At 45.7% G+C, this 12,078-nt stretch overlaps 1 protein-coding gene across 1 annotated transcript in view; it reads right to left on the minus strand.

The window, feature by feature from the left end:
• The window catches only part of Prkci (protein kinase C iota), a 57,578-nt gene extending 51,869 nt beyond the window's left edge, over positions 1 to 5,709 (minus strand). Inside the window, exon 1 of the mRNA XM_075950443.1 lies at positions 5,388 to 5,709. Within this exon, the coding sequence (XP_075806558.1) occupies positions 5,388 to 5,488 (101 nt within the window). The 5' untranslated portion in view covers positions 5,489 to 5,709. The remainder of the gene's footprint in view (positions 1 to 5,387) is intronic.
• Between the last annotated feature and the right edge of the window lie 6,369 nt (positions 5,710 to 12,078).

The following is a 12,078-nucleotide window of genomic DNA, read 5'->3' on the forward strand; positions in this document are numbered from 1 at the left end:
ACCTCTTACAAAAAACGCTAGTAGAATTTTAAAACATAAGTTGTATCAGAAAACTACTGATGAGGGGCTGGAGAGATGGCTCAGTGGTTAAGAGCATTGCCTGCTCTTCCAAAGGTCCTGAGTTCAATTCCCGGCAACCACATGGTGGCTCACAACCACCTGTAATGAGGTCTGGTGCCCTCTTCTGGCCTGCAGACATACACACAGACAGAATATTGTATACATAACAAATAAATAAATATTTAAAAAAAAAAGAAAACTACTGATGAGTACACCCCAAAATAAAGTACTGAGAAGGCGACTGCTTAAAACCTGCACAAGCAAAACTGTAGACCACCTGTAAATGAGAAAGGCATCTACTTAAGGCAACAAACCAGGAAGGCACATATAAAGGAGGAAAAAGATTTAACTACACAAAATGAAAAATCTACAGATAAACGAAAAACCGAGAGATGCCTGGCAACTTTACTTATCAACAAATAAGTAAAAAAAAAGAAAAAATAGGTTGGAAAACCGGCTAAGTTTGGTGAAATGGTTGCATGGTATGCATGAGCGCCTGGGTTAGAGCACCAGCTTGTCATAAAAGCGGGGTGTGGTAGCACACACCTGCTTTTCCATCTCAAAAGAGATGCAGGAAAACCAGAAGCTCAGTCACCCTCTCCTAAAGAGTAAGCTATATGCCAAATGGGGACCCTGTGTAAGAACAGAGAGGGACCAAGGGAAGGGAGAGAGGGAGGGAAAGAAAGAGAGAGACCACACAGGAAAATGTGTTGCCAATCACCTTGTAATCCCAGCACTCAGGTGTCACAGCCTGGAGGATGGAGAGTTCAAGGCCAGCCTGGGTGAGCAGTGAGTTCTAGGCCAGCCAACTGCCCAGACTGTCAAGAAGGGGAGGAGAAGGAAGGAGGAATGTACGTCTCCCTCTGGGGAGAATTTTCTAAACAGCTGCTTCCTTCTGCGTGCGCGTGCTCATTCCCCCAGCTCCCCAGCCCAGTGTCACCAAACTCAGGATTTCTGTGGGTTCTTCTCTTTTTGGCCAAGCATGGGTCAGCTGCCCCATGGATCTGGCTCCCACTCTACCATTCCCACCTCTTTCGTTTTTTGAGACAGGGTCTTATATGGTCCAAACTATGACTATGTAGCCAAGGATGAATTTGACAAGTCTTTCCCAAGTCTCCTGCTTCTATCTCCTAAATACCAGGATTACAGGCAGGCACAACCACACTTGGTTTTTTGTTTTTTTGTTTTTGTTTTTTTTTTTTCGAGACGGTTTCTCTGTGGTTTTGCAGCCTGTCCTGGGACTAGCTCTTGTAGACCAGGCTGGCCTAGAACTCACAAAGATCCACCTGCCTCTGCCTCCCGAGTGCTGGGATTAAAGGCGTGCGCCTCCACCGCCTGGCCCACACTTGGTTTAATGTAGTGCTTGGATCAAACCCAGGTCTTTGTGCACACTGGGCAAGAAATCCACCAGCTGAACTACATCCTCAGCTTCAATGCCCAAAAGTACACAGCTAAAATAATTTTGCAATACTCTTAAAAACAAGACCTGACGGGGCTTGTTCACTGTAAGGGGAAAAAAATGCAAACAGCTCTACATTCCAAATGTGCAGAGTCAATCCGGAGCTGTGGAGCTGTGGACATAACTCGGCAGGAGGGTGGCTGTAAGAGCGGGTATGATCCCCTGCACTGCCAAAAACAGCTGGCGTGCGCTGAAGGAACAACAACCACGGCTTTCTGCGAGTCCTGTACACATACAGTGTAAACAATGAGCAGCACAGTCGTTACCTGGTTAAATTCTCTCCCACAAGTACCTTTACATAAGAATCAGCACACAATGGCAGTCTATCACTAACCAAAAAAACCTGTTTCTCTTCCTCCAACAGCACTACCTAACAACTGAAAAGGGCCACTGGCAAGACTTTCCATGTTGGGGAAAAAGGGGTTCAGACCACGAGACAGGCACTCTTAGTTGATCTCCAGTCAAACCAGACTGTCAGTGCTTTTAAAAACTAGAAAAATCTACTTTAAAAACTGAAAAAACTCAAATTGCATGCTTCTTCTAAAAGGAAACACTTTCCGTCAAAATCAAGTTTAACAGACTAAGTACACTACATGCACACTTGAAAGGAGAGGGTTATTCACCCACTGAACACATCCGAAGGTTCAGCCTTCACTGGGAAGTAGCCCTGTTAGGAGGAATACGGCCTTTCGAAAAAGCTAATGAAAAGACGGTTTTCTTCGGGGGTAGTTTTTGTTGCTGAGACAAAATCCCGTGTAACCCAGTCTGGTCCCAAATGCAGTATGCAGCAAGGACAACCTCACTCTTCTGATCCTCCTACATCTACCTCTTAAGTGGTGGGGTTCCAATGTCCCACACAGCAGGTTTATGCAGCTGGGGATGCACCCTATGACCTCAGGCATACTAGGAAAGCACTGCACCAACCGGGTAGTGTATCCCAGCCCAAAAAACATTTTTCAAATGCAAGTCCTCCTTTATTTCCCAATATAAGGGAAGGGGAGTCCACTTTCTAATCATGTATGGGATTGTTATCAACTTATTTATTAACTATCCTTGCTAGTGATTCATCTTTGTCTCATCAACGTTAATAAGCAGCTGGCTGGAATAATAATCACCAGTTTAGATTATTGTTAATAAACATATAATCTTACTGGCTGACTCAGAGAACAGAAAATGGTACAGTTTAGAGCACTGAGGTTGTCCTTAGAGGAGGCTTGGAGGGTGTTTCTGTTGACTATGAAGCACTAATGGCATGTAGTTATTTGTGTCTTTCCTCAGTAAAACTTCTTAAATTTTAAAAGATATTAGTTAGAATGTCTTCAAGAAATTTTAAACAGAAAAATCATATATGCATACTTTCGTGTTTTCTTTTTTAAATAATTGGAGCAATAAATAAGAAAATCCTTACAGAATACCTGTATTTCAAGAGTTCAACACACTGATTTCTTTCCAAAGAAATACTGGACATTATTTACATGATATACCTATTTGCACTTGTCAAACTATTAAAAATACGGGGAAAATGAAAAAGCATTAATCCCTTCCTCTTTCACTGAGTCACTGTGGCTAAGTATAGTAAGTAAAAAACTAAAAACAATAGCTAAACAACCGAAATCTGAGATACACAGGAGACAGGATGTATACAGTATAAGAATTACATACACTATAATTTTCATCTTTCAGTGGAAGTAATCAACAAATGCTATCTAGAGATGATACTTCAAAAAACATAAATACAACTTTCTGGCCATTTATTTCTATTTATGTACAAGTGTGCCACGTGTATGGGGGTGCCACAGTGGCCAGAACAGGGTAGTGGGTCCAATGGAAGTACAGTTACAGAAAATTGAGAGCCACCTGATAAAGATACTTCACACCCGGAGCTGGAGAAATGGCTCAGCGTTTAAGAGCGCTGGCTACCATTCCAGAGGATCAGGGTTCAATTCCCAGCACTCACATGGCAGCTCACAAATGTCTCTAACTCCAGCTTCAGAGGATCTGACACTGTCACACCAATGTACATAGAATTAAATAAACTATTTAAAAAATAAATAAACAAAAAGGCACTTCAAACCTAATTTAGGTCCTCTGGAAGAACAGCAAGTGCTCTTAGTGGCTGAGCCAGCTCTCCAGACCCATAAATGCAACTTTTAGAACAATATATGCAACCTTCAGAAGAACCACAAATTAACCATCAACAGTAGAGCCGTGGAGACAGAGACGGAAAGCCATGCTTTATTCTGCACCTGTACACAACGTGTGCTTTCCTATGATGAGCATGGATTCATACTGACTCTAGTTTGTTACCCTATCAATAACCAGACAATTCCTTTAAAATCCACTGCATTTCACCCTCTACACCTAAGAGCCATGGGCTGCCAACTTTGAAAATAGAACACACTTTAAACCTGTGAGTCACAACCCCTTTGAAGGCTACAGGACCCTTTCACAGGGGTTATATGAGACCATCAGAAAACACAGATGTTTACATTACAATGCATAACAATAGAAAAATTAAAGTTGCGAAGGAGCAGTGAATATAACTGTATGGTTGGGGATCACCACTTAGGAAGGATGAGAACCAGTGTTCTAAAGTAAAATATCTCTCAAATTATCAGAAAGTTGTAGGGTTTGTTCTTGGAAGGGGGGCTGTGGTTCTTTCAATCTTGCAAAGTTTGTTCATGGTGACCATGAACCAAAACGGCTAAAGCAGTTATTATGGAAACTACCAACTTCTCAAAAAATTCAAAGAAAACGTAGAGAAAAATGTTATGGGGGGGGGGATTGTTTTAAAGTCAAAAGCTCTGTTACCCATGCTTTAAGAAAAACAACAATGTCTACTGTAAGTCCTACAAATTAAATTAGTCCTGAAGTCAGTCGACCTTACCGAGGCTGAATGATAACAAGCCTAAGGCCTTCCAAGGAAGCAGGAAGGCATGTGGAGCTCCAGTTCTCTTTGAAATGAAGAGAGAGCGACCTGAAGGTCTGCTATCCTCACTGACCCTCAGGAATGTACAGGCACGCACAGCACTTCGAACCATGTGGTACTTGAAATTTGCAAAAGCAATTTAGTTCTGCCTAGACAAGCAGTTGGGCTTTCTGTGAATCCCTACTCTCCAGCCTCCATGTCCACGCTAACCTTTCACCTCACCAGTGCTCCGAAATGATCTCAAGGAAGGGAAGAGCTTTACAAGACATGCTAGAAAATTATTTGACACAGTGATCTCAGAACTGGATTACTTCTGGCAGCCACGTTAGTCTGAACGTTTGGTAATCAAGTGAGTAACGCTCACAGGATTTAAAGCGCTGTCTTCTCGCCTTTCGATACCTCGCCATAACTCAGCGCTTCCGAAATGTGGACCTGCACATTTCCCACTTAATTCTGACCTTATCTAAGAAGCCGGTGCACATCCTTTAAAAAAGCATCGACTTCAGTACTAAGTTTATCTCCTATACTGGCTGGATGACCGTAGTCCAGATTCACTTCAGGAACTCTCCCACTGCTAAGGACAGATACAAATCTGATTTCAGAAATTGGAGGCTTCAGGCCTGTCGGTAATGGGAAGAGCCAGCTAACTGGAGCAGTTCAGGCTTCCGAAACGACAGCAGCCGGTGAACAGAAGGTTCCCTCGAAATCCTCAATCCACCCAGTCCCGACACAGTTGCAAATCTCCCGGTCAGCTGATTTGTTCTCCCCTCCGGTTGCACCTACTCTTCTCCGCCGCCGACTCCTTGGCGACCTACACTCATTGGTCCCGGGTGCCACCAACCGCGCCCCTCGCCGCCCCCGGGATCGCTCGAGCCCCATCGCTAACACCCTTGCCGCCAACCCGGGCCGAGGCCGCCCACGCCCCGCGCGGCCACTCACCCGCGGTAGTAGGCTTTCACCCGGACCTGGTGGGAATGGTCCCCGCCGCCGCCGCCCGCAACTGTGTGGGACATGGTGCTGCTGTCCCTCTGGGTCGGCATCTCCTCACTCCCCCGCCTCGCCGCCGGAGGCCGAGGGGGCCGGGGCAGTGCCGGACGCCGCGAGGGACTTGGCCGCCCGAGCCTGTCGGGAAGCCGTGGCCGCTCGCCTGGCCGACCTGCCCGCCTAGCCCGCGGCGCTGAGCGAAGGGGCGCCTCGCCGCCACAGCCCGCACCCCGACGCTCCTCCCGCCGCGCTGCACAACACGCCTCCCGCCGCGGCTCCTCCCACCACGCTCGCTCCCGAGGCCGCATTCCGCGGCAGGGCGGGCGCCGGAGCTGCAGAGCCCGGCGCGCTCATCCTCACGGGGGAGGGAACGGGATCCGCCGGCCTACCGCCAGACGCTCTCAAATGGGGAGCGCTTGGAATTTCACTATAAATTCTAAAATGAAGCTTTTAAACGGAAATATCCCTATGGAAAAACCTATAGGGCACACACGCTCAGGGTTGATCCCCCCCCATTCTTGTACTTGGTCGCGTCCGCGGCTAGTCGGCTATGCTTCCTGGATGATTTGCTGCGTGGATTTCTGGGATTTGGAGTCCCGGTGGGATTCTGGGACTTGTTTCTTAAGTATAGGGAGCCGCGTTTTTTCTGTATCTCGTGCTTGCCGAGATTGTAGGCATGGAAGTTCTAAAAACAGCCTGAGTATCTGAGGGCACTGGAAACATGGCTTCTTCGCAACTTCAATTCTGTTTTCTGGTCAATTCTCCTTGCCAATTTCATCGATCACTAAAATTAAACAGTGCCGTTTGGAGGAATAAGATTTAACAACCTACTCAGAACTTTTTTTTTTTTTTTTAAATCGAAAGAGGGTTTCTCTGTAGCTCTGGAGCCTGTCCTGGAACTCGCTCTATGGACCAGGCTGGCCTCGACCTCACAGAGATCACTTGCCTCCGCCTCCCGAGTTCTGAGATAAAAGGCACGTGCCCCCATGGCTGGGCAAGAAAATCTTGAATACAGTCACATCATCTTCACACGCCCTCCAGGAGGGCAACCATGCCATCTGGACGCATGTTTTCACCAATAAAAAATGGTGGTTACTGAAATCAGCAAGGATGTGCTTAATCGGTTCTGCAGTTCCTTTGAGTGATGTCGTGTAATCTTTGCTGTGATTTTTGTCGTCTCTTTGGTAGAGCTGTTTCTTCTAAGCGATGGTTCATGACATCAACACGGGTGACTACTGTGCTTCAGCGCCTTCGCCCTCCTCTTTGGCAGAAGCATTTCCGTCAATGAGTGAGTCACAGACGCTACCCTCTGTTCTACTGACCGTCTGGTCCGCCACCTCCAGTCACTCCTTGTCTGTGCTTTGCCACATCTTGTAGATGTCAGAGAACGGCTCATCAGGCTGATGAGGTCCCGGTAGATGATCATGACAGTGATCATGACAGGGCATTAGCTCAGAAAGCACGGTGCAGTGTGAGTGGGCAGAAAAGACCGACTTGGGCGCTCCCCAAACTCACATCTGTAGTAACTGTTTTTTTTAATATTTATTTATTTATTATGTATACAATATTCTATCTGTGTGTATGACTGCAGACCAGAAGAGGGCACCAGATCCCATTACAGATGGTTGTGAGCCACCATGTGGTTGCTGGGAATTGAACTCAGGACCTTTGGAAGAGCAGGCAATGCTCTTAACCTCTGAGCCATCTCTCCAGCCCCCTGTAGTAACTTTTAAAACAAGGAAATGAAGCTGGATATGGTGGCACACATCTGCAATTCTAGCACCTGTGAGTGGAGGCAACTAATCAATAGTTCAAGGCCATCCTCAGCTACACAGTGAGTCCCAGGACACATAAGGAGGCCATATGGACCATGGACACCACAGCATGTGCCCCCACTGTCGCTCGAACCACAGATACCAACATGTCCTCCGCGGGCAGCATGAACCATGGACATCTTTGGAGGAGGCCCAATCCAGAAAACGAACCATTCTACATCTTAGACATCCTGTCGTTGCTCAGAGCCAGGGTAATGGTGCGCAAATGAGCGCCAGGCTCCTGCCCACCCTGAGTGTCCTACTTGGCAACAATGTGCTCTCCGGTCCACCTCGGCCTTTTCCCACAGCCCTCACTGCCGTTGCGTCTCTAGTTCCACCTCTTTCCACCACGCATGTGCGCTCCATTCCCCCTTCTTTCCTCCTCTCCATCGCATATTTGTTTATGGAAGTGGCTTTGCAAACGGCAGTGTGTCACACAGTATATTTTTTTGGCCAAACAAATTTACCTGCAAATATTCATTGCAATGAGTCATCATCGGTAAGGTTCAGGGTTTCTGAATACTGTCAATTCTGGTCTAGCACTAGGACTCATCTTGGCTATCCTGCTACTGCCCAGAGTCAGGGTGATCTTGGCTAGGCAGGGCGACTGATCTGGGTAGGATCCTCACAAACTCCAGGCTATTGCACACCTCCCCGTCCTTGGTGCCCTGCCCTGAGGCTCTCGGAGGCCCTGTGCCGTACCCTTCGTCACAGAGTTTCTAGTTTCAACAGTCTGTACCAAGTGCCCAGCTCTGCTCAGTCATCTTTCCTTCCAATTTCAGGAGTCCACTTTTTAAAAGCATCTTCCCATAAGTCCCGCCTTTTTGCCAGGCAGTGGTGGTGCACGCCTTTAATCCCAGTACTCGGGAGGCAGAGGCAGGTGAGTTTGAGGCCAGTCTATTCTATGAAGCGAATTCCAGGACAGCCAGAGCTATTACACAAAGAAACCCTGTCTTGAAAGAAAGAAAGAAAGAAAGAAAGAAAGAAAGAAAGAAAGAAAGAAAGAAAGAAAGAAAAAGAAAGAAAGGAAGGAAGGAAAGGAGAAGCAAAGAAGCCTTCCTTTTTTTTTTTTTTTTGACTCTCCCACTGATGGACTTTTATATTCATTCTGAATTAGCTCCACCCCTGTGTGCCCTTCAGATGGGATCAAATGTGGAAAAGCGTTTGCTCTGCCCTTCAGGTGGTTGTGAAAATCTGCCACTAGATCTTCACTATCTGTGTCTCAAATGATAAAACATGGGAAGCCTCCCAGTCCATTTTTCCTGTTTCCTAAATGTTATAGACCCTCTGCTTTGTGCTTGAGGCACAGTGCAACGGTAGAGCGTTTGCCTGGAGTGCATGAGGCTCTGAGTTCATTTCCCTGTACTGAGGGAAGAAATCAATATCCTCAACTTGGCATAAGCCTCCACCCTCTGCAATTCCACTGAAACTGAGACAACATCATTAAAAGGAGAGAAAACTATTCAGACTGGAAACCCTGGTCATTTGGAGGGTTTTATTGCCTTATCGAGATAAGCATTGGCAGCTGGACTCAGCATATTTGCCTCTGACTGCTTGTAATACCTGTAATAGAAAATCAAATTCGTGCTAAAAAGCCATACGTTTAAGAGACTTAAAAGTATTATTTGCAAATGTTCTCTCATTTTGCAGCCGTCAGAGAGCTTGTCCCATTCCGGAGCGAAGCAATAGCCTGTCTGGAGAATGGTGGGGTGAGAGGACAAGTGATAGACACAGACTCCGCGGTCATGCTTTAACATCACGTCATTTTACTTAAGCTTTGCCGTGTGGGGGTTGGGTGTGTGTGCATAATTGTATGTGCATGTAGTAAGGAGGCCGCTTGTTGTTTCCCGGATACTCAGCCCTGAAATAATCACACAGAAACTGTATCAACTAAATCCCTACTTGGCCCATTAACTCTAGCTTCTTATTGGCTAACTCTTATTTTAATTTAACCCATTTCTATTAATCTGTGTATTGCCACATGGCTGTGGCTTACCGGGTAAAGTTCCCGTGTCCGTCTCTGGTGGCTACATGGCGTCTCTCTGACTCTGCTTCCTTTCTCCCAGCATTCAGCTTAGTGCCCCCCCACACACACACCAGCTCTGTTCCCCTATAGCTATACCATAGGGCCCAAAGCAGTTTCTTTATTAATTAACCAATAGTATTCACAGCATGCAGAGGGGACTCCCACATCATGTGCACATCTGTCATGTGGATGTGGAATCCAGAAGCCAACCTCAAGTCTCGTCCCTCACTAGGAACCATGCACCGTGCTTTTTGAGACAAGGTCTCTCATTGGAACCTGAGACTCACCAATTAGGCTAAACAGCCTGACCAGTGAGCCCAAAGAGCTACCTCTGTCTCCAACTCCCTGGCACTGGCGTTCTAAGCATAAGTCACCACAGCTGGCTTCATGCCACCACACCTGGCTCTTTACATAAATTTTAGGGGCTCATCACAGGTCCTTATTCCTATTGGTAGGCACCACACAGAAGAGCTATCAGACCAGTCCATTGTTTAACTATTGTAGGGTATTCAGGAAAGAACACTGCTCAAACGTGGGTTAAGCCAATAGAAAGTCTTTATTAGCTGGCCAGGTGTTGCACTGAGCTTTTCTCAAATAGAGCCTTTAAGCACAAAAACCATGTTCTGGGTTGACATACTTCAGTTAACAAGAACAGTTATCCAGAAGTGGAACTACAGAAGCTAAAAATCAAGGTTAGTACATTTTGAGACTTTCCCAGAACTGTACGGACTTTGATTTATGAGGGTCTTGTTTTAGTTTTGGCAGGTGGTGCTGTCTGAGTGCTGAGTTTTACAGCCCGAATGGCACTTCCATCAAGGAGTCAGTGGTTCTAAGATCCGGGGTACCCACTACACTAACCTTAAAAGAAAAAGTCATATCTGGGAAGCAGAGGCAGAGGATCTCTGTGAGTTTGAGGCTAACCTGGTCACATAGGGAGCTGTAGAACAGCCAGGACCACATAGAGAGATCCTGCCTCAAGACAAGCAAACAAGCAAAACTCATGAGCAAAAATGACCAAGACTCTTTGCTGGAGTCTGATAATTAGACTAATTCAAGTTAGCATAGATAGGTAATAAGATCACTCAACTTTTCTTTCTCCTTTTCTTGATTCTCCCCTACCCTGAATCCTCTTCCCTACTCTACTGACATGACCAACTTCATCTCAGATAATTTCTGGGTTCTCTCTTCATTCTGGCCACACAGACTTCTTTACATATGGTTTCCCAATCCCTGCTCTATACACACTAATTATATAGCGTTGAAGCATGAATATAATTTCACTTTGAAATAGAATTGCTTTATTTTTGATTGAAGCATTATTAAAAATATTTTGTTTCTTGATAATCATAAAAATAAAGTTAATTTATTGATTCCAAAACACACATGCATACACAAGCATGCACACACATACAGGTATCCATACACAAAATCAAAATAAAATCCAGTAAAAAGTTATAAAACACTTGTCTAGCCAGGCAGTGGTGGTGCATACATTTAATCCCAGCACTTGAGAGGCAGAGACAGGCAGATCTCTGTAAGTCTGAGGCCAGCCTGATCTACAGAGCGAGTTACAGTATAGTCTCCAAAGCTACAGAGAAACCCTGTCTCGAAAAACCAAAACTAACCAAACAAACAAACAAACAAATGAAAAACTTCACCTATCTACTGAAGACAACCAAATACCCAAAGTGGTCTAAGAAAGTTCAGCTAGTACCTTCTGTGGGTTAAATCGGTGCCAGGCACTAATGCGCTCTCTTCTCTTTCAAGCAAAGTAGAGTCCAGATGTGCTATCAGGACACGAGTTAATAAAAAGAAAAAGGCAAAGTAGTGGCTGACACAAACAATAAGCAAGAACAATTCCTAGAGTGGCATTTCTCTTCTTTGAGAAGGAAACAACACATTGTTTCCAGTTACACTAAACGGAGGAAGTTGACCTACAAATGACATGCTGGAGCTGGAGAGAGAGCTCAGTAGTATTTGCTGCTCCTAAAGAGGTCCCATGTTCAATTTCCAATATCCACCTCAGGGTAAGACGTGATTCACTGTAACTCCAGCTTCTAGGGATCTAACACCCTCTTCTAGACTCCGAGGACACAGTATTTATGCACATATACTCACACTCAAACACACACACAATTAAAAAATTTTTTTAAATGCGGATGACGTGACTAAAGAGCCTCTGTCCAAATACAGAAATTTCTTCTGAAAGTTGTTTGTTTCTTTTGAATTGTGTACTGAGAACTGAGCTTAGGACCTATCACGTGCTAAGCCCACGCTGACCCAATAAACTACAGCCAGCCCGAGAGCCCAGCCAGAGACGTCTCACTGTTTAATGTTATTTAATGGTGTCTGCACAGTGCCAACCGTTCACCTTAAAATAGAAATTACCTTCTGATTTAGAGCTTTCCCTAAAGATGGCATATTCCACTGAAAATGTGAACACATTCCAATAATGTCTCTGAATGGGCAGCCTTTACCCAGCTTGCCACAGTCTCCTTCAGGAGGAAACCAGTCCTCTCCCTGGCAAAACTGCTGGACTTTCCCTGTCTCTCAGAAACCACCTCTGCTTGCTTCCTGTTGGACTCCAGTATTTCTGTATTGATTTTCTTCTGATCTTGACTGGGACTAAATCACATTTGGGGGCCTCGGATAAGTCAGGGGAAAGATGGAGCTCCCAGTCCGGAATGGTTTCCTGTTGTCTGTCAGGTATGCAGTGCCCGCTGGAGAGCCGTGGGAGATAAAGCCACCAAGTTCATCAGCACACTCTGCTGTTCACCCCGTGACTGGACCGTGTGACTGCTGCTGA

Source organism: Microtus pennsylvanicus, chromosome 16 (genome assembly GCF_037038515.1).
Source record: "Microtus pennsylvanicus isolate mMicPen1 chromosome 16, mMicPen1.hap1, whole genome shotgun sequence".
NCBI lineage: Eukaryota > Metazoa > Chordata > Mammalia > Rodentia > Cricetidae > Microtus > Microtus pennsylvanicus.